Here is a 24196-nt window from a genome sequence, read left to right on the forward strand (position 1 = left end):
TTATGTATGACAGACCATGTCAAAATAATTGTGTGTGGGACTAGTCTAGGTTAAGAGGAATCGTATTTGATGTTACTAATTTTCACATTATTTCACCTATAAAAATTCTTCTAGCAGCAAAAGTTTTATTGCACTGTATTTCAGAGTCTCTAATTTATTCATGGGATAAATGTTTCATATAATGAATTTTCAAGTAAATGTATTCTGAAATTCATGCATAACCATGCTTGCTCTAAAACTATAAAAATTTGGTTAAAATTGAGGCATCTTCTCAATCCCCTTGGAAAGCGTATTGGGGAACCTGGAAGATTTTATGCTAATGAAGGCAATATGGCTCAGCTTTTCTTTTTATCCAATATATTTCTTTTATTGAGTTCAAGTCATTGTCCTAATTAATAACTTTAAATGGAAGCACTTCATCAATTGTATTGAGGCGCTACTACTGCTTAAAAAGTACTATGTGCTAGGCCCATTCTGTGTCATTCAACACATGCCTTGTGATAGAGAAATATGTTCTACATTTTCTTCTGAATATTTTGTGTGGTTTAAGAGCCCTCTGCCATATGGTCTTGTATCTGCCTTTCTTCCCTCACTCACTCCCTACTTCATCTCCTCCTTTGGATTTTTGTAGTGGTGGTGGTAGTTGCTCAGCTCGATGCTGTGCTGTAGTCTGTGGGTATTGGTGGGAAGCATCTCTCTGGTGTGATCCACACACAATAAACAGACATGAATACAAGTAATGGTTTAAAGCACGCAGTCATGTCTGCCTCCATCTTCACAGGGAAGGGTGGTCTTAGGTTATTTTGGCAGGATTTAATTCTGTTTGTTCAATTTGCCAATGTAAGAGATAAACATAGGATTTGGAAGTATAGAGTCTGTGTTTATCCTCAATACTAAGAATTCTTGTGCCTTGGGAATGTTGCCGTATGCCAAATCCAAGGTATTATATTTAAAGATTAAGTTCCTGAAAAACCCTGATTTTCAAAGAATAACATTATACTGCATTTCAAAAGTTATAAAGTAGAATTTCATATATAAAAAAATCTGTATTCACTCCCCTCAAGACAGTGAAGAAGGTCACTTTTCCTAGGGACAAGAACAACACAAATCTTAAAAGATGACATAGTATATGTTTCTTTGTCTAGATAGCCCCTTTGGTTTGGAATCCTTCCCTGAAAGATGGGCAACCCCTCCCTCAATCAAAAATAAAAGAAAAAACAGGCTATTACGTATAGTTTTTAATGAGTATAAAACTCAATATGCAATGAATTCAATATACAATGAAATGTCAGAAATACAATATATAATGAAATGTTTCATTTGAAGAGAGGGGCTGTTGTGCATTTATACGCATTAATTCATGCACGCATTCAGCAACATTTATTGTGTACCTACTATGTGCTGGTCACTTTTCTAGGTTGTAGGGACATAATAATGAATAAAACAAGTCAGGACTCTGCCGTCTTCTAACTTGCATCCTTGGAGTGGTGGCGAATGGGTATCAGAGAATAATGAAAATAAGTATGTAAAATATAAAATATGTAGGATGATGACAAGTGCTATTAAAATCATGAAACCAGAGAGGGTGTTAGAAAATGGCTCAGGGGCTCAATTTCTAAGAGTGGTTAGGAGAGGCCTAACTGATGTGACATTTGAACGAAGTCTTTTTTTTTTTTATTTTTATTATACTTCAAGTTCTAGGGTACGTGTGCATAACGTGCAGGTTTGTTACATATGTATACTTGTGCCATGTTGGTGTGCTGCACCCATCAACTCGTCAGCACCCATCAATTCATCATTTGTATCATGTATAACTCCCCAATGCAATCCCTCCCCCCTCCCCCCTCCCCATGATAGGCCCCAGTGTGTGATGTTGAACAAAGTCTTGAAGGAGGTGAGGAAGCAAGCCATGAACTATGTGTGGCAAGAGCCTTCCAAACAAGGGGAACAGCAAGTGCAAAGGATGTCTGAAAAGTTTAAAGAGGCCATAGAGGCTGGAGCAGAGTACTCAAAGTGTAGAATGGCAGCAGATGAGACAGGGAGGGAAAGGTTGTTTCTGTTTTGGGTAGGTAGAGAACAGGTCTTGGAGCAGCATCTTGCAGACCATTTATAAGGGCCCTGGATTTTACTCTAAGTGAGATGGAGAGTCATTGGAGGGTTTTGAGCAGCACGAATGAGGCACCCTTGCATGGCACTTTGGTGGTTATAGAAATGCATCAAATTTCATCATTTCTCTTGATATGATATGGTAAACTTCGATAACGGAATTTTATAAAACTCATGTGTCAGGGCTAGCACCTTCAGTGGTGGGGGAGGTTGGTCTTGCAGTGAAGAATGCATAATGTGCCTTGATTAAATAATTAGCAATAGATTTTACAGAAAATGCCTTCAGTATAGGATTTCCAGTACTTTCTATTTCACCAAACATACAAAATTTCTGAAAATAAATTATGTTCCAAAACTGTTTGCAGTCACCCTAATTATAGGCATCTCTATCTCTTCTATCTGTTGGCAGGAATAAACTTGAAAAGGCTGCCCAGTTATTGACTCTTGAGTGCAAAAATCAATGTGAGGTAGTCCGTTCTCAAATAAAAGAGATGGGGAAGAAAGCAGGAAGAGGACTGAAAAATTGGCCTCCTCAGAAATGCACGAAGGGGACATTTGCAGTCTTAAGGGGCATATTTCCTAGTAGCATGTCTTGTAGGGGCCCTACTGAGGTAAATGAGTTAATTTTAGTCTGTTTAAGAAGTTCCATTATAATGGTTCTTTCAGGATATGAAAATGCAAAGAGTGAATATTTCGATGACCAGATGCATGGAAGCATGTTTTAAATGACTGCAATGTAACTGATATATGCTGCCATCAGTTGTGACCCAGGTAACAGTGCAGCTAAAACAATTTCAAGTGGGTCAAGATATCCCTGGAGTACTTCCTGAAGTGTTATAAAAGTCTCCCAGCAATGTATCTTAAGTTCTGTGAATCATGTTAAACTTAATGGAACCTTTTGCAAGAGCATTCCATTTCTATGATGCATTTAACTGCAGTTGTTGACATGTTGTATCTGGATTGAAGAAATATGTAAACTTTTGATTCATTGCTTGTGGTACTAGGAATGTAAAATATACCAACTACTTTTTTTTAAAGTGAGATTTAGGGTATGTGTTTTCATGTATAATTGATTACCCCCTAATTAATTAAAATGTGCTCCTTTAGACTTTGTTTTCCATCTCAGACTAATATTTGCATTCCTATGTTGTGGATTTAGTCTATGATGCCTATTTTTTAAGATAGAAAACTCTGAAACTCAAGGCTGAACTGCAGTATGTTCATCATGTTTATACTTACTGCTTTGGCACAGTTGAGTATGATAATAATAATGCTAGTTTATTTCAGTCTGATTCAGTACCCCTGGAGTACCTACTCTGTGCGGTACTGTGTTTTGTGGAAGTCATGCAGTGTCTTCAAAATGAACAAGTATATACCATGGCTACAACACAAAAAATTTACTGAGAACCAAAATTTTATGCCAATGGCCTGTTGATAGTCTCCTTCCTTCTAAGATATTGTCTCCAGAATGTCAGGAGCTTCCTTTGTCTCATTCACTTCAGTGTCTTCAAAATGAACAAGTATATACCATGGCTACAACACAAAAAATTTACTGAGAACCAAAATTGTATGCCAATGGCCTGTTGATAGTCTCCTTCCTTCTAAGATATTGTCTCCAGAATGTCAGGAGCTTCCTTTGTCTCATTCACTTCTGTATCCCTAGCCAGATTGACACATCAAGTTAACCATCACAGTGCTGGACAGAGTAAGTGCTTACTGCATATTTGTTGAAAGAATGACTAAAAATGAGAACAAACATTTGCTATATACCTACTGTGTGCAGGGGTCTGAGCCAAGTAGGTCACAGTCCCTCCCATCAAGTAGTTTAAAGTCTGGATGATGTGGGAAATGAGGCTGAAGACAGAAATCAGAGAAACAAAAATAAAGGGAATAGGAGAGTGAAAGTGCATAAATGAGTTGACGGTGTCTGCCAGGAAAAACCCAGAATGCTGTCACTGCAGAGGTGGGATTCAAGGAAGCATCCCAGGACCTTGAACAGCAGACCTTGAACACCAGGGTGAAGGGTAGTCTGGCTGGGAAAATGACGTCGATAGAAGCGCTAACAAGGGAAAGGACACAGTATGTTTGCAGAGCAGCAAGTGATCTGAGTTTCTTATCGAGCAGTTTGTAAAAATGTAGGCATGTTCCTTATCAAGCAATTAGTAAGCATGTTCTTCTAGCACGTTTAATGTCAGTAGATTTAGTTTCTGGTTAGGTGTACAAGCAACGGGGAAGAAGTTCAGCAAGTAATCCATCAAGAAAGCCCCAGATCAGCACATGTATGTACACCATTCCACTCCCACTAGTGTGTGCTCGCTGGCACACACAAACATGCACACACACACATGCGTGCATGCCCTGGATGATCCCAAGCATAGCTCTCTCCTGTCGCTGCCAGACTTGACCTCTTCTAATGATGGGGAGCAGACCACAGAGAAGTCTCTTGCACATGTCCTAATATGAGGATGACAGGGGCCATGTGAACACATATGTCCAAAGAGAAACCATGAGGTTTTAATTGTGGTCAAATGCATTCTACTTATAGACTTGAATCCAAATGGATGAATTCACTGGTCAGCAGCATAGCCATGAATTTGTTTAATCAACTTCTTAAGAATCAAGTCAAGTTCAGATACACTTATTTTGCAGTCTAATTTTCTAGGGGTCCCAAAGTTTTGATACACTCATCTTCTCTGGTTTCCCACAGGAAATGATGATCCCATACATTTAAAATGTTTTAATTATTCAAGGAATACAGGAATACATGATTAAACACAAGCACTACAGACAAGCCTCAAGTGCCCTTTTGCTTCTGTCTGAAATTCTTATCCCTTCTCCTGCTTTTGTAGATAAAAACTGCTATGAATTTAGTGCCTTCAAAGCATCATTTCTCTGTCTCTGTCTCTGTCTCTCTCTCTCTCTCTGTGTGTGTGTGTGTGTGTGTGTGTGTGTGTATTCACAACCACACCATATATATTATTTTGCATAGGTGCATTTTACATAAATGGTTACATATACATATATGTGTGTGTGTGTGTGTGTGTGTGTGTCTGTGTGTACATATATAGTAAGTGTTGCTGTTTTCACCTAACTATATGTCATAGTAATCTACTGGCTTTAACTCAATCCTTTGACCAGCTGTCCCAAATTCTATGCTATTAAATATGATAATGCAGTGTTTATTGTGCCATCCCCTTGTTTGAGGACACTGAAGTTGTTTCCAGTTTTTTAGCTGTTGGAAACAGTGCTATACTTAACACATTTCTATACTACTCCTAGTACCCCCATGGAAGCATCAAAAGAGAGAACGTTGGACCCTACAACTTAATTTTAAACAAATGTCTTCTCATAGAAGAATCTATGCCAGTGTAAGGTGAGCTTCCTTATTTCCTTAACTTCTTATTTCAGGTGATATGAACCACCTTGGTTGGGGGAGTGTTTCTAGATTTGTCACTATTGGTCCTACATGTATTTTCCCACGGCATACCGGGTGGCAGGCCATTTTCTCTGCGAGTTTACTATGGATGGCTCTGCTACAGTGTCTTGTTTTAATTATTCAAGGAATTACAACTCAAGGTGTTGAGACTGTGTATCAGAGGGGATTTCTAAATGCAGGGAGCCCCTCTCTCAGATACCTTATCTATATATACTCTTACATAGAAATACTGACTTATTACTTGCTCTCCCCACTCACCACGGATGCCTCTTGTGGCCTCTCTCTTCCTTCTTTCTCTCACAAATAGTTCTTGGACACCCTTATGTGCCACACACTATTGTAGACACTGGGGGTCCATCAAGGAACACAGCATGCTAAATTCTTGCCCATGTGGAGGTTATATTTTGGAGGGAGGAGATAATAAATGATAAGCACAATAAAGAAAGTATAGTATGTTCAAGCATGCTAAGTGCTAGAGGAAAAGAAGGAAAACAGTCTGACAATTCTGCAAAAAGTTAAACATAAAGATATCATATGACCCAACAGTTACACTCCTAGGTATACATTTAAGAGAACTGAAAACATATGTCCACACAGAAAAATGGCACGCAGATGTTCATAATAGCATTATTCATAATAGCCCTAAAATGGAAACATCTCAAATCTCCATCAATGGATAAATTAATACACAAAATGTGGTCTATCCATACAGTGGAATATTATTCAGCTATGCAAATGAATGAAGTACGAATACATACCACAACATAGATGAACCATAGCAACATTAGGCTAACTGAAAGAGGTTCAAAACAAAACGTCACATATATTATTTTATTAATACAAAACATTCAGAAATAGGCAAGTCCCTAGAGACAGAAAGCAGATTATCAGTTAGCAGAGGCTAGGGGATGGGGAACACTGAGTAACTGCTTAATATGTAGAGGCTCTCCTTTTTGGGTGATGAAAATGTTTGAGAATCAGACAGTGGCGATGTTCACTTAACGTTGTTAGTGTACTTTGTGCCACTGAATTACACACTTAAAAATGGTTGGTGTTTAATTTTATGTCTTGTAGTGTTACCTACATTTTAAAAAATAGAGCAGATCAAAGAGGACCTGGATTGCAGAATTGGGGTGCAATTTTGTAGGGTGTCACTGAACAGGTGCCATCTGAGCTGCAAACATACCAGGTAGCAGAGGCAGTCATTCAAAGGGTCATAAGAAGGGGCATTGCCTCGTGTGTTCAGAGAACAGGAAAGAGGCAATGTGCCCGGATGTGAGTAAAGGAAGGGCAATAGGAACAGAGGCAGCCTTGGTCTTCCTCATTCACCTGCTGTTTCAGACACCACTGGCTATAATTGTCCACAGTTAGTTACCCGCCCAAAGTTGCAGGGATGATGGTATTGGCAGTGGTGAGGAAAAGAAGAAGGGTAAAGGCAGAAAAATCACTCCAGATACTTCCCAAGGCCCAAAATTTGATCATACATTATTTCCTTTGACTACGAGTTTCCTTTACATGATACTTCCCCTTAGTTTTTTTTTGTTTGTTTGTTTGTTTGTTTAACATATTATGAGTAGAATGTATTTTTCAGTAACACCTTATCTCATGTAAAGGACAAAACTTACCTTTTGTAACATCAGTGAAGAAAGATTAAGGTTCCCAGCAATTTAAAGGGATATTATTTCAGTGAATATCTATGTAAGAATAAATTAAATAAGACAGACATGCAAAAGAAAAAGTGAATTCATTTAGAGAAAGATCATGTCCCTCTGTTCTCAGATGCTTTTGAAGAAAACATAATCGTGGATAATTATCCACTACTGCATTCCCAGGTCTCCTCTGACCCCACAAAATGGGCATAGGGTCATCATTTCCTTTTTAGAAATACTTGTAAATAATCGAGCGAGGCAATGATGTGGACTGGGAAGGGCAATGGACCTAGGACTAGAAGCCTAGGATTTGGGGCCCAACACTTGTATTTATAATTTGTACAACCTTGGGCAAGACACTTAACCTCACAGCTGCAGGTTCTTTATCTTCAAGCTAGAAATGATATCGTCCCTGCCTATCTAACTGGGTCACTGTGAGGTTCACATGAATCAAAGGTATATAACTGCTTTCAAAAGTACAATTTCATAAATAGAAAGTATTACTATTAGTCATCAAACATAAAAGCAGTTATTAAGAAAACCTAAAACCTCTCTCCTTCTATGTGTGCTTGCATATTTATTTTTTTTTATTTTATGGTAGTACACATGTGGAGTCAGTCTCTGAGCCCCTTGAGAAAAGGGAAACCTGTTTTATTCATCTCTGTATCCCTGGCACTGAGCAGAGCTCTATACACACAGTAGGAGCATAGTTAGTTAGGCTAGGTTGAGTGAATGGATAAATAAAAACCAACTGTGGCCGGGCGCGGTGGCTCAAGCCTGTAATCCCAGCACTTTGGGAGGCCGAGACGGGCGGATCACGAGGTCAGGAGATCGAGACCATCCTGGCTAATACGGTGAAACCCCGTCTCTACTAAAAAATACAAAAAACTAGCCGGGCGACGAGATGGGCGCCTGTAGTCCCAGCTACTCGGGAGGCTGAGACAGGAGAATGGCGTGAACCCGGGAGGCGGAGCTTGCAGTGAGCTGAGATCCGGCCACTGCACTCCAGCCCGGGCGACAGAGCAAGACCCCATCTCAAAAAAAAAAAAAAAAAAAAAAAAAAAAAAAACAACCAACTGTATTTTGAATTATTCTCATGAGGTAATGGTTTACAGTGTCCCACAATTTACCATGTGCACTGTTTGATAGTTTGAGTACTCTGGTGTCTAAGAATGGATGGAGGAAGCTAACAAAACAGAGTTTAAATTGAGATGATGTCATAATTAGCTTATGTATTGTGACCTAGAATAAAGAACATGGTGATTCCACAACAGTTTTGGGGCCAGTAAAGCTAGGCAGTCTGGGATATTAAGGTGAATTTTGGTTGTGGCAACCCAGAGGAAGATTGCAGTGGCCCGTTTATCTATCCCAGATGAAAGACATACTTCACCCCTCTTTCTTGATCCATGAAGTTCAAAAGGAGGCACCAAGCATTTCAGTCCTTCTTCAGGATGAAGGTAGGCAATATGAGTTGGCTGTAGAAGGTCCACAATCAGTCAATGGCTTAACAGGTAGCTTTTCTCCCTCTTTACAAATGAGTCCTTGATCACAGTGAGGTATTTCCTTTGACTTAAGGATATCCAAAGCACTGATTTAAATACAGTTCCTTAGAGGTAAAATTGTATGGATTTCCTTCCCACTAAGTAAGGAAACTGAGACAAACACCAGTTAAAGGCCTCAGGGTAGTCAGAATGCATCACTGACTGTCCCTTTTGGAACTAAGGACAACCAGAGCATCATGGATTGGATCTGAGATTCTCATGTCAGAAAGTGAGCAGAAATGAACTGAATGTCATTCTGAGACTTCAGTGTAGGATAATATCCGTTTTCTCATCTGCCAAATAGGGATAATTATCTCTACCTTACTAAGTGGTCGTGGAGATCAAAACAAACAACAATAACAAAACAGCCTATCTGTCTGCTATTTAAGTGCTCACATGCTCCAGAATGGAGGGTGCAGGCCAACAACATGGGGTTGAGTTTGAAGTCAGAATTAGCTTCTTTATTATCAGCTAGATTTGTTGCTTTCTAACCAGCCACAATGACAACAAAACTTATCATATGGAAGGGCCCAGCAGAGCTCCTGGCATGTAGTAGGTGCTCACTGAATGTTGAAACATACAGACCTATAATGAGGGATGCTTGGCAATGGGTATGTAGAATGCTAAAGATAACCACTTACTTTGCCCATCAGTTGGACCATTGCCACCATTTGCACTCCCAGCCTCTTCCATTCCCCCAACTCTACTCTGTATTTCCCTCTGTATTCTCTTGTGCCTTTCCCTAATTTTTTTTCAACTCTCACTTTTTTTCCTACCCTACTTTTGCCTTGGTTCCTCAGTGAGATCTATGAGCATAATATACTCCAACTACAGTAATTCACCTTGCTGAAGTGGCTGCTGAGTTCTGCTTTGAAGGAAATTTATTTATTTAATTTTGGTGAGGGGAAGTTGTGGCTGGACAGCTTATAGAAATGTAGGTCTAGTTTTCTGGGAATGTTTAAAGAAACGATGCACCAATATACATTGTCTTCCTCCCTCTCTCCTTCCTTCCCTTCCTTTCTTCCTTTCTTCTTTTATCGTTCCCATCCTCCCCCTTTCTTCCTTTCTTCCTTCCTTCAATCAATCACATATCCATATTCACATATAGATATATCTTTAATCTTTTGCCTATAACTCTTGTCAATTCTATCTTCATTTTTCCCCTTTGGGCTTATGAGTAGCTATAGTCGGTGCTCCATAAATGTTTATTATGAGTAACAATGATAATAGTGATAGAAAGAGCTACACATGTGCTATTCCTCAGTGCTTTTTATCTCATGTACAAAATTAAATGCTAATGTTGCCATCAGTTACTCCCAAAAAGATGGTGGAAGCATATTTGTTAGTGATATTTTGATAATAACTATATAAACAGATATTTGTCATGCTATTCTGACTCCTACATCTTCATTCACAGAAGAACATTTTATTTACATTGTCAAGTAAGAGGGTGGCAATTTAAGTGAGACTTACAATTTATCACTTGCTTTGCTTTCCAAAGCAAGTCCTGGGAGTCGCATTTTTGAAATGGATCTAGAATCATTCTTTTCTAAATGTTTTCAAATATACTCAGAAGGATAAAATGGATATCTATATCCATATCTCATATTTCTATGGAGGGCTCATAGAGATATTTGTCCTCCATAGAGATATGAGATATAGATATTACCTCCATTTGCACCCTGGGATATTTTCCTTGCCTCAGGTAGTTTAGTTGATTCAAAGCCACCAGGGTTTATAACATGTCTGTCTAACTGCCTCTTGACATTATAGGCTTAAAGTCTATACGTAAAGAATCCACTTGGTGGAGGGCAACTTTCTTTTGGGTGTGTATTTTACAATCAAAGTGAGATATTCCAAAATGCAAAGGAAAATGTATGCACAGGAAGAAGCATAACACTGAACAAAATTGGGCAAGCCTGACAAAAAGTAAGTGTGGATAAATGAAAACTTGAACCTGGCAGTGAAGAGCACATGATTTGGAGTGGGACAACACTGGCTCTACCATTTATTTGCTTTGGAACACTGGGGAAAGTCCTTCTCTGGTCCTCACGTGTGAAATGGGGATAATAATAGTTTCTACCTCATGGTGTCATTGTGAGTCACAAATGAAACAAACGCATTGAAAATCATTGTGAGGATAACATGAAATAATATTTATCTAGTGTTTAGCAGATAGAACACTGGATAAATAGGAGCGGTTATCACTATTATCCTATCAGACAGGTTGTGTCAGCCCCTTGTTAGGATGGCATCATTTGCCTAGGACCAACAGTGGAGGGCAGTGAAGGATTATGGTGTAATGATTATTTTCTGACTTTTAAGGATGAATAATCTCAGAGTCTCAGGCTTGAAGAGACAGAGTAAGCTTCATGGAGGAGGCATGATTTTATTTGACTATTTCAATTAATAAGTGTATCAGGTTGCTAGGGCTGCTGTAACATAGTACCAGAAACCAGGTAGCTTAAATAACAAACATTTATTGTCTCATAGTTCTGGAGACTAGAAGACTGCAGTGATGGCAGGGCCATGGTCCATTTGAAGCCCCTAGGGGAAGATACTTCCTTATCTTTTCCAGATTTTGGTAGCCCTGGGTGTTGCCGTAGCACTTCAATGTCTGTCACCATTGTCACATGATATTCTTCTCTGCATGTGTGTGTCGATGCCCAAATTTCCCTCTTCTCATAAGGACATCAGTCATGTTGGATTAAGAGCACACCCTACTCCAGTAACAGCTCATCTTAACCTCAAAAATTAATCTGCAGTGGCCCCATTCAAAAATAAGGTCATATACACAGGTACCAGAGGTTAGGATTTCAACACATCTTTTGAGGGGCGAGAATGCAGTTCAACTCATAACAACAAGTATCTGTTAAGGTCTTATAGTATACTAGGTGCTGATCTTGATGTGGAAGGACTGGTCAGAAGGGCAGAGGAAAGAGGGCTTTAAATGAGGGAAATTGTGTGAGTTCTGGTTTAGGAACAACAACAACAAAAACCCACAAGATTTTGTTCAGCAAGTAACACTGTGTTGATTGTCAGAGTACAGATTTCCCATTGAGCATGGTGGGTAGAGTTGCTGAGAAGACAGACTAAGTGACACGTATCCACGCCTTCTGATATTTGGGGTTGCACTGGCTCTTTTTTTTTTTTTTTTGCCTTATTCCCCTTCTTAAAGAATGGCCCTTCCCTGCACTCAGGCTCGCAAGAACTCAACCAGCGAGACCTTGTAGTTTTCCTACCTCTTCTCATCTTCATGTGAGATGTCCTCTTTCATCAATCACTGTAGGCTGTCAAGCTGGCTTGTGCCTGCATCATTACTGCTTGGAACATGGCAATGACTTCTTTCTAACTTGTTTTTCTATTTCCAGTCCCTTCTCCCTAGGTGGTCCTCTATACTATTGCACATCTGAACATGTCAACACTCTGCTGAAAATTCCAACAATGATTGTGCAACACTAACATGATGAAATTCAAACTCCTTAGTTTAGCATAAATGCCTAAAATTCCTACTCCCTCAATTCTGAGGCATCCTGCAGTGCCATTAAAATGAACTACCACTGTAGCATCTCAACTGCCCCAACGTGTGTCATGCCTCACTACCTTTGTATACTCCATCCCTTGGGGCAATGTTCTCTTCCTTTCTCTCCCTTTACCATCTTGCTAGCGCCTTCTCAAGTCTTCACCACTCAAGTATCACCTTCTCCAGGAAGCCCTCCTTGGTCTAGTTTCCAGTCTGAGATAGGTTCTCATTTTTCTCATGTGTCATGAATAGAGGGCTGCGGTCAATCCTCTACCTTATCATATAGCACAGTGTATCACAATCCTTATTTACCATGGTTTTCCACTCCACCACCCAATGAGAAGTGTGGCTTGCGAAGGCCTGTGGCTCATGTCTCTCTGTAGCCCCCATGCTGAGTGCTGGGCCTAGCCCAGGGCAGAAGGCCAATGTAAATGTTCATGGGCTAGAGAGTAGAAAGGCAGCAGGCTAGCCAACCTCATGGCCTGGGAGTTCCCTATGAGATGATTGATTTCCTAATGTCCTCTGGCAAAATGAAGATCAAAATACCTCTTCTACCACATACAAACACTTTGACAAGGGAGAAGTTTAGTGCAACTGAGAGATAAGGAGACAAACTTTCTAATTATACAGCTCATGGGCCTGGCGTTTGGCAGGGATCATGTGAAGCACTCACTTTTCTCCATTTTAACTCACCATTTCCCAAAGTTTAATTATTGAGGGCACATTAGGCAGAAGATGAGGAGTGAGAATTAAAAAAAATAACTTCAGTAGACAATCACCTTGTAAACATCTTGTGATGAGACTGGCTATTAAACAGGAACGTTCAGTACCAACTGAAGCTCAGGCGAGTTTAGCCAAGCAAATCAATGCAAGTTAATCTTTCAGTGTCAGCTGGCTGAGTTTTGGACTAGTGATGAATGCCTTGACTGGAAAGATGAAATGCTGGAATGCCAGCCAGTGTTCTGACAGCTACAGATGGTGCCAATTACTGCCAGTGGAGCCTGTCCTGCTGTGAGCCCAAGATGTCTGATTTGTGGCCACAGGAAAATGAAAAAGAGGCCTTCCAGCTGGGCCTGTCACCTGTCCTTTATTGTTCTGTAACCAAAATTGTATTCAGGTGTGAAAACCTTTTTTTTTTTTTTGGTGATGGTGATGAGGGCATTGGACATGGGGAGGAAACAGGAACAATGTTACTCATGTCAATCATACAGCCATGCTCATTGCCAAGCATATGCCTGAGGAGGTGAAGCAAGTCACTACCAAGGTTGGCCACTTCTTCCCATACCATTCCTAGCAACCAAAAGACTGTCGATTAACCTGAAACATGGAAAAAGGCAAATGAAAATAGCTCCAAGGCTTATGATTGCCATGGGATTTTATACACATAAGTACGATCTGTTGTATCCTTTGAGGAGGATGTTTTTGCTAGGAAGATTGCTGTGCCTCTCCTATGGCAGACCTCAGAACTGGGTTCTCCTTGTGTTTAGGCCATGGTAACAAATGAACTCAGGTACATGTTTGGAGTCTAACACCCAATGGCCCTCTACTATGCTCCTCCTTTAGGAGAGGAGGCTGCACTCAAACTTTAGAGGTCCCAAGAATGATACCTTGGCATAAATTGCATCCTCATTATAAGAGTAACAATATAAAAAATAATAGCATCAACAACAATAATATCTGCAATCACATTTATTTATTGAGAACTTTTGATGAATAAAATATTAGGCCCGGTCTTTTACCTACTTTACCCTTAATCTTTTTAACAAAATTGCCTGAGAGCTATTACTATCCCATTTTACAAATGAAGGCACTGAGTAACAGAGAGGTTGAATGGCTTGCCCAAGGCCACAGAATTACTGAGTGATACCACCTAGATTTGAACACAATTCTCCGAATCTTACAAGGGAGTGCAACCAAGAAGCAAAAAGAATACTATTACTTTCATGCCATATAGTTAGAGTGAGGTGTTCAATTTATGTTGGAATGACCATAAAGGTGCTAACACTAAGCTCTTTAGTAGTAGTGGAATAGCAATAGGAAGGACAGAAGCAACAGCAGAGTTAGTAATTAACACATCATTCAGGTTTTTACTATTATTATTGTTAGCCAAGTTTTGCTTCCAGTAGGTCACCACTAAATGTTATGATTCTGGTCCTAGATAATGGATAGATAATACTAGGCACACAGGTAGGTTTTTGTGAAGCAGGCAAGGACATAGGGTCAGCTGGTACCCAGTTTGAGTCAAGAAGAGACATCAGCCTAGTCTAGTTGTCAAGCCTTAGGATGGCATTTGACTCTTACAGCACACCTAAAGGAAGCCACTCTAGCCATATCCATCAATAATTCCATCAGTCCCTGGAGAACCCTTCGGAGGCAGTTTGAGGAATGGAAAAGTCAGTCCCAAAAGCCCTAGCCCGACAGGGGCCCTGTGAGCAGTCACTCCTGCATAGCCTGATCTTCTGCTCCACATCAACTGAGCTCTGTTAACCTGAATGTTGTCCTCCATCCAGTGTGGTTTCCTAGGAGGTGGAGCGGGTTCTGGGATCCTCTTATCAAGATTTGGTCTGGAAGATCGGGTACTCTAATAAAAGACCATTTCCTCCTTTAATAAAACATAGAGCACAAACAGGCTTCGGTGCCCTCTGAGAAAATCTCAAAGACTTAACACAGTGTCTTAAAAGGCACTTCCTCTAACTTTGTGGGCAAGCAGAGATTAGAGTTTGGGTCCTAAGAGAACTTAGCTCACTAAGATATGGCTGGTGCCTCTAGAACACTTTCACTTCTCTGACATAATGTCCATCTTTGATAAACTTTCAGTGCATTTCTCCCTTTTCCTATTTTCTTACTCAACACAAATCATCATTGACTGCACTTCGACATTTCTTTCTATCTTTGTTGAGACATCTGTGATCTCTAATTGATTTCTTTTCCAAAAGACAATTGATTATAAAAACTTAAGTGACTCAAAATTATTTTACTTGTAATACTTTAAATTATTGTGGATAGTATGTCTTGGCCATGTTAGTTTGCATTCCTGGCTTTTCAAGATGGCCAAGAGTTTCTCGAAGAACTAGCAATAAATGAGAATGATTTTTTTAGTTTTAAAAGAACTTTATATTTTAAAAAAAAATAGAGTGTTGAAGGGCTATAGGCCAGTTTTCCTCAGTAATTTCCATGTGGCGATTGTTTAGGGGTTTTCCAAGACCACCCAGTATTCATTGACTTGCTAGAAGGACTCGTGGAACTTAACATGCAGTCAATCTCAAGACTGAGAGACACAAGAATAAATATTACAGCAAGATCAATAAAGGAAAAGACACATCAAGAAGAGTCTTGAGGAGTCCATATGCAGGCTTCCTATGCTCCATCCCTGCCATGAGGGGCCACACAGCAAGCTCTCACCATAGCAACAAAAATGTAGCAGCATACATGAAATGTTTCTTCCCAGGAAAACCCATTTGAGACTTAGCGTCCAAAGTTTTTACTGGGGTCTGGTCACACAGGCCCACTCTGCCTAGCAACTACCAAAATTTCAGATTCCCAGAGGGAAAACCAATTTAGGTCCCCAAGTGGGCAAAACAGTCTTATCACTGAGGGGAAATTTCTTATCAGTATAGGGAACTGTTTACCAGTCAAGTGCCCAGACTTCAGCCAAAGACCAACCTTATACACAAGCCTTTCTAAGGAGAGCAGTCTCAGGCCTGCTACGTTAAACTCTGTTCTGCACATACCATCCTTTTGTCCCTTGGCCAAGGCATCTTTATAGCAAAATCACTAACAGTATGACCCCATTTGGCAGAGTGAGACTAACCTGCAGTATTGATCTCAATCATGTCTTTTAGGGGTCATGGATTTAGCCAGTTAAAACAAATACCACCAATCATAAAGGTCTGTGTTAAAAAGCCAGGTGGCTTCCTTCTTAAGTTTTTGTGTGAACCATTTTGATCTAGCCTGGGGTATCGATTTAGGTGTAGCACAGCTCTGGCAGTGTGTTGGCAGTTGACCCAAAAACCTTGCAAGCCTGAAGTGGTATCCAGATAGCCAGGGCACACACAAGAAACACAATCCCCCAGGGCACACATGGTCCCCATGCAGACACACAACTTACAATTGTTAGGGCATCTTGGGCAGTACAGGTTAACAGAGCCCCCAGTGTGGCCTCCCACCCAAAAAAGATGTGGCAGGCATCCTTTTTCTTGTGCTTTCTGAAAGGCAGAAGTAATGCTTTATAGTTAGATTTAAATGTTTATTTATTTATTTCAAATTAATATGACCTATAATCATTTTATATAAGCATACTAAAATGGAAATCTGCTTTTTCCGTTTTGGAATTATCTGACTGGAATAGCCTAACTGCTAATAGCTTCTAAATTAAGATGATCAAAAATGTTTTTTTCATTTTATTAAATATGTCCTATAGAAATTGAACTATTTTGATCTCAACTTCAAACACAAATATTTAGCAAATTTTAGGATTCATTTAACAATAGAATTATACCAGCAGACAAATAGCCTTATAAAATGACCCTCAGCATCTGGGAAGCATGTCACAGTTGTGCATGTTGTATTTCCACCATATCACTTTGCAGAATTGATAGTTTCTGCTCCAAATGACGATGAATAGTAAATTGCAGTCTCTTAAATGGGAAATTGGCTTATACATTAGAACTTTTGGAAATAAAGATAAATGGAGAGGGTGAAAGGAAGTCAATGATGATACAGCACTTTACAGTTTGCAAAACACTGTCCCATAGATTCTCACAAATGTCCTCTGAGGTTGGCATTCTTATTGCCACTTCAAAAGTAAAAAAAAAAAAAAAAAATGAGTTTGGAACATATTGAAAATCACTCTAAATAAACAAGTAGCAATGTATGGAATTAAACATAGATATTCTGACTCCCAACTCTACTTTTTGCGCTACTGTTAATACCACAAGACTAGCTTTTAAGCCTTCAGCCTCTCACCTTGCTTCAGCATGGAAACAGCGTATAGCACTAGAGGAAGCGTAGCTGACAATTTGCTAGTGTTCTTTATAGCTTTATAGTGTCTCAAGGCTGGTGTTTTTGTTGCAGATGTTCCTCACTTCTTTGATTCAAGATCAACAGAGTTCCTATAAAAAGATATTGTATTTTGCATGTTTTCAGTAATTGATGATGTTGATGTCTTTGGTACTAATACATGAGTGCTTTTGAAGAGCCATTGGAACAGTGAAAAGTTGCAAGACACAAATCTCAACTTACCAAACACTATTCCGAGACACTAACTAGTTGATCATTTGACTGTACATAACTAGCTGAGCTTGGGCGTGACATGCAATTCTTACTCCAAACAGAGCTGCTGCCACAGCCTCATCGGGTTTACTGTCCATTTTCCTTTGTTGTAAGCTATTTAACAGCAAATCTTTAGCCTTAGCCTTCCCTGGGACTGGCTTCTCGTTAAAGAAATCTCTGCTGTCTACTGAACTCATTTTCATTTCCTGCCAGCAAGAAGAGAGGGGATAAAACTGGTACAATCCATAGGCCATAGGCCCCAAGTGGACAATTTTCTGTAGAGCTGAAGCAGACGATGGGTGGGTTTATGTAACATTAAACCCAGGTGGCTACTTACCCACTTTGCCTTGGTGCAGCATGTTTTGGACTTGGCACAAATTAGTGTGTTTGTCTTTCATTCTACTTGGCTACTGGCCAGCAAGGGTACTCTATTTTCATTTTGAAATTTCACTTGGCAGATCCTTAAAAGTCACCAGAGGACTTTTCCTGAGTATAAAAAGAAACTTTTATTGAAAACTAATTATTTTTTCAGATGAATATGCCAGCTGTTTAAAAATGCTGCAGTCATGTTAAAGCATATTTTAGTAGTGTACTTGCAAATGCAGATCCGGTCATGAAATGCTTTTTGACAGTAACTTGTGAGCACCTTATTCCAATGTACCTCTAGGCCTAGTTACATGCAGGTCTGGAAATCTGATAAATGCCAAAAAAATATCCACTAGGTGAGTAAATCAGTTATTTGAAAATGGGCACATATTATAAAGTTCACTATATAACTAACAGGTTCTCCCTGCTTGGGAATGAAGACTGACAAAAGAAATGCATACCATTATTCATCAAGCAATTTTAAGCTTTTAGAAGGGAGTGGGATTGAATGACTTGGGAAGGTTGCAGTTATTCTGGGTATACTTGGGTTTGTGTGTCACTCTGCATCTTTGCCTGTGTCTACACACATAGTTGTGTATTTCCTGTGTTCTGGGCTCCACACTAACCACTGATATATGTATGAAACACTAAGATGAATTAAACATTGTCTTTGCCTGCCAGGAATTTACAGCTTCATGGGGTGAATCAGAAGAGAGACAAGAACATAAATGTAAACAAGACAGAGTTATGCACGTGTGAAATAGAGGCTTAAGGGATATCTTGGACTTACACAAAGCCTGGTGTACATTCTGACTCAAGGGACCAAAGAAGAGTGTGATAATAGAGGTCGCATTTGAGCTAGGTCTTCAAGGATGAAAATGGCAACGATTAGTGGAATGTAGAGAAAGGACATTTTTCGTTCATTGAAGGAATAATAACAAAGACACCAAAGAATAAAAGGGCATGGTCTAGAAGGGAGAATATCAAAGGAGATGAGGCTGGATGGAGCAGATGATAGAAAGTCTCAATGTGACACTACAGAGGTTATTTTCTTTTCTGTGTACATTTGTGAGAGGGAGAATGGATTTGCTCTCTGTTGAGTCTAGGCTTGTGAGAAGGGAACTGGCATACTCAGGCTTTCATTCTGGTGGAGAGTAGAAAATTAATTGGAGAGTCATAAGACTAGAGACAGGGAAACAGACTAGTTAGGAGCTATAACAATAGTTCAGGGAAGGGACGACAAGAGCTTGCAGGGGCATTAAAACAATTATCCAGTGAATTTAATCAATGCAGAGAGTGATCTGGCTAATTCAGGGGGTTTGGAAGGAGGCACTTTACTCTCAATTACTTGTTTTTATTGGCTTGACTTGGCCAGATAATTGTCTCAACTTTCCACTTTGCTATGCCTATGTCACAGCCATTGTATAGTTTGGACAAATTGCTTAGTATCTCTAGGTTTCATTTGCACCAGCTGTAAAATAGTGATACTAATTCTTGCTACCAATGGTAATTGCCTCATAGGAATGTTCTACGCAATTGTGTGAGTGGTAGCATATCCGTGGCATGCAATAATCATTAATAAGATTTCTAATACTAATACTAATGTGCTTCAAGATCTTCTGAAAAGTCAACAAGCCCAAATACTAAAACATTTGATGTGATAAAAGGGTGACTCCATTTGGTCAAGCAATAATCCCTGATGACCTCTCTTTCATTTGCAAATCCTCTCTGATTTAATTCAAAGATTTTATTTTATAACATAAATGTAATATCCAAACTTGTCTTAAGAACGTTTCTGAGATTTTTGCAGCAGATTGGAGGCTGCTTTCCACCAGCTCCAAAGCTGTTCCAAACACCAAAAATTTCCTAGACGATGAATTTGCCTGTCTGTCTGCAGGTAACAGTTGAAGTCCAGAGGTGTTTCAGAGTTTAGCAGTGTCCTTTTTTGATGACCTAAGGACCCAGTGACAGAAATAAGTTTTGTTATTTTTCTAAATCATGGTGAAAACTTTAAGAAAAAAATGCCTTTGTTGACTGACCTCAGGCTATTGTAGTGTTAAGAAAATTAGGGGAAGATTTAAATGACATTTTCTTTCAGGAAATCAGCCTACTTCTCCCCCAAACTCTACTCCACAAAACAAGACAAAACTGCACATTCATGAGATGCACATGTGTTGACATGATCTGAACTATGTTTTCCAGAACATCTGGGGTTGGTTGGCCAGTATTAGCAGTACTTACAAAACAAAACACCCAAAGCCAATGTTGCATGTCAGTTCTACTACTAACAAGCAAACAAGTGAAACCATTCCTGGGGCTTAAAACTAGTTCACCAGGAAATTAAGGCAAGTGAGAATTGAGCTCCCCATTGCCAGTGCAGTTTTCTGATAGTGGTGTTGTCTCGGGAAGCCAAACTGTGGAAGACAGAAGCTCCATTTCAGCTACTAACAGCCTAGATGTTGAAGCATTTTATTCCAGGATGAGGTGTTTGGCAGCCAGGAAGATTGTGTACATAAATCTGGGCAAGACTCTAAAGGCCTCTGTCTCAGATCAGCTCTTTCTGACAAGTCATTTCAGTGAGACCATTTCAAGGTATGGCATCCAGTTCCTCGAGTGACCTAAATCTCCCCGATGCTACTCAACCCCCAAAAAGATCCCAAAGAATTCATTTCTATCTATGCCTAGCCAAGTGTCTTAGACCAATTTATAGAGACGAGTTCTGCTGCACGTGTGCACACCTCAGGGCTCAGCAGTAGCATGCCAGGTTGTATGTATCTTTTCCCAGTTGGTCTTGGCAAAGGACCAGTCCCAAAGGACCTAGACTGAAGTGGCAACGTTTGATTTATCTAAATGAGTTGCTCTCATAGGAATGGGAAGATTTTCTCTGTGAGTGTGTGAGGCTGGCCCTGACTTGATATCTGACTACAGGTTCACTTTTTATACTCCATCCCCGAGCATCTGGGAAATTGCATTTTCCTTCAGAGTGCAACCCCTACCTTTTCAGAAATAACAGAAGAAAGGAAGCATTTGGGACAAAGCACTTACTTTTGAACAAGGTAGAAAACTCTTCAGTTTTAGAAGGAAGAGTTTAAAAATCACTGGATACAGAGTCAAAAGGCTCATGGTTCAAGGGAAAATTCTGCCATTTTAAAAACTACTGTGATTATGGGGTAAGTCACTTCAGTATTCTGATCTTGTTTAGCTTCTTATATATAGAATGGGAGTACGTAGTACCTGCTCCACCAGCCTCTCATTATTGCTTAGAGGGCCAAAGGAGGTGATCCATGTACTAATTCTTTGAAAAATATAAAGGATTGCTTATTTGGAAGTTTCTATTTGGGATGTGGCATGCTTTATGAGCAAAAGGCCCATAATTGTCCAGGTTAACTACTTGTCACTAGAGGCGGAAATAATTCAATAACTCAGCAGCCCACTCTCTTATTCAAACAACACTGAATGACATGTTTGTGGCTTCCTTTTCCTTGTATATAAATAGTACCAGCTTCAAAATGATGTGATCTTTGGTCAAGAGGTTATTACAGACTCTGATTTAGAGATACAATTAACTTCCCATCAATAACTGTGTTCAACCTAAAATAATTATAATAAGTATTATTTTACCTGCAAGATTTTTGTCTGGAGGTAGGGTTCACTGTTTTACCCTTGTAAGTGAACTGCTGAGAATGAAGTAATAAAAATTATTTATTTTGACTACTCATGCAACATTGTCTGCCTGTTTGACATTATGTGTTAAGAACATTTAATTATGGATGGGTGAAATTGTCATTCATTTATTATTAAAATATTTGTGACACAACACCCACATCTCCAGTACTGTCATCTTAGGTACTAAGAACTGTAGGATTTTTCTGCCCCCAAACATTGTGTCCCTTTAAATTTAGTACACTTTTCCTTCTTTTGTGCATTCCTTCATTCATTCATCCTTTCATTCATTCATCTCCTTATTGGAATGAACCCTTTTTCTATCTAAGAAACTGTGTTAGTGCTCTGGAATTTGGAACTCTGTAGGCTGGTCTATGATAAGACACCTGACACAAAGGAGGCAATAAAGTAATTTTTATGAAAAATAAAAAATTAAAGTATTACTGATGAGCAAAAAAATACATATTTTATCAAAGCAAAAGCCATACTTTCTGAAACTCCACGATTTATGTTTTTGTGCTTGTACGTTTTACTTTTTTTCCTTTATAGTGCTGCCACTGAGTTAACATATCAATAGATGCACAACCCACCAGTGGATATAATTAATGCTTGGAAATTGTGGCTTTCAGAAAGTCCCAACAAGCACAGGAAAATGTCTTAATTTGACCATGGGCCTGAGCAAATGCTAGTTTGTTTGGAAAGACAAAACTAGCCAGTTACGCAGTGTATGGTCTATAATCTGACAGAAGGAGACCAAAGCCTACCTATCTATTTCCATCCAGTGGCCTTGGTTCCCACAATAGTGCCATTCACAGCAAGACTATTAAATGTCCTTGCATGGCATCACCTTATATAAACATAGTTGTGAGGGACCAGAAGCCTGGGGACAGAACATGTGCTGCAGTCCTCTGTCTGCCCAGTGCGGACCTTCCAGGCCACATTATACTCACACAGGGAGGGTGGCGAAGTGCTTGCTCTGCACTTTATTTGCTTCTAATTGTTGTCTATGGATTCCTTTCCTGTAATAGGCACTTGTTTGGCTACTGTACTTGAGCTCTTGTATGATTTCAGCTCAGGAGTTTGGACACAGTAGCAGGCGAGGACTACAAATGTAGTAGTGAGAGACTAGCCATTGAAAATGGAAGAGGAAAGGAATAGTTACTAGGCATACGTTATGTGCTTGGCACTCTGTTAGGCCTTTATGCACATTATCTCATGTGTACCTCCCAACAATACTATGAACAATACTATAAAGCTAGTGTTGTATCCCTACTGTGTTGGAGAGAGAACAGCCACTTTCCCAAAGCCACACAGTAAAGCATGGAGCCAGGATACTATCCCAAGTATTCCACTATATGCTTTATTCAATTCGCCACACCAACTACTACATTATCTTTCTTTGTTGAATCAGAAAATGACATATATGGTGTCTACTGAAGATGGATCCTTCTCTTGTTTGTCTTAGGCTAACCAGTGTCACAATTTTGAAGCTGTTGACTAAAAACATTTTAGGAATCTTGAAAAGTCTACCTCAATATTTACGAATAAGAATCCCCTTCCTCACCACTTCTACCAAATAATAGAGGCAGTGAAACCCAGTGTCTACCAAATGGTTCTTTATAAACATGTTTTTTCATAAGTTTTGTGCATTTGTATTTTTTGTGTACCTTCAACTGGTTTGAGTAGGTACGGAGACACAGGTGTGAGAACTGGAAGAACACTGAAAGATCATCTAGCATGTTTGACAGATGCATAAATTTAGATCCAGAGAAGGAGACTGTTATTCTCTCCAAAGTCACCCAGCAAGCAAGTGAAAACACTAGAACTTCACCTTGAAGAAAATGTCGTTGTGTGCCTATAGCTATAAATTAGGTCACCCAGACTTATTAGGCATCGATTCATATAAGAATAGACCCCTAGTTTTGCAGAGGTTTGACAGATATGCACAAGTGGCTTGCTTGGGAATTACGTGTATCTCAGGCATTAAAGCAAGAGATGGCATGTTACCTTTGATGCTGGAAAGACCAAAGACTCAGGAAAATAATTTTTCATCCAAGAATGGGCAAACAAATATTATCTCAGATTCTCTGATGTACAGTTCTCTTTGAGCGTCTGTGTATATTTATGCATATATCCACCTTTAGTTACTCTTTCTTTCAATCCCATGTTTAGCTTTTAGGAATTTAAACAATGTGCAATTTTTGTTTTGTTTTGTTTTGCATTTCATTAAGGCACATGAAGACTATGTTGGAACACTTGGGCTAGAATGTGGTCCTACCATATAGTTTATCAATTTTAAACAGGTCAAATATTGGTACATATGAGAATATTAAAATTTGTTGTTCTAATACTTCCATCTTTTTTTTTTTTTTTTAAGTGAAAATGAGTTTCTTAAGAAAGTAGAGGAACAAAAGAGTGGCTACTCCATAGACAAAGCAGCCCCAAAGGCTACTGGTCGCCCTTTTCCTATTATTATTATACTTTAAGTTCAAACATTTGCACAACATGCAGGTTTGTTACATATGTATACATGTGCCATGTTGGTGTGCTGCACCCATTAACTCGTCATTTACATTAGGTATATCTCCTAATGCTATCCCTCCGCCCACCCCCTCCGCACAATAGGACCCAGTGTGTGATG

At 39.5% G+C, this 24196-nt stretch overlaps 1 protein-coding gene across 5 annotated transcripts in view; it reads left to right on the top strand.

The window, feature by feature from the left end:
• AFF2 (AF4/FMR2 family, member 2) overlaps positions 1–24196 on the top strand; it is a 513696-nt gene that overhangs the window by 211466 nt on the left and 278034 nt on the right. Inside the window, exon 1 of one of the 5 annotated variants that reach the window (XM_011930291.1) lies at positions 8510–8648. The exons of the other annotated variants lie outside the window; for them this stretch is intronic. Within the exon in view, the coding sequence (XP_011785681.1) occupies positions 8598–8648 (51 nt within the window). The 5' untranslated portion in view covers positions 8510–8597. Of the gene's footprint in view, positions 1–8509; positions 8649–24196 lie in introns of those variants that run through there. 5 annotated transcript variants of the gene reach the window in all.

Source organism: Colobus angolensis, unplaced genomic scaffold, assembly GCF_000951035.1.
Source record: "Colobus angolensis palliatus isolate OR3802 unplaced genomic scaffold, Cang.pa_1.0 Scaffold85, whole genome shotgun sequence".
Classification (NCBI taxonomy): Eukaryota; Metazoa; Chordata; class Mammalia; order Primates; family Cercopithecidae; genus Colobus; species Colobus angolensis.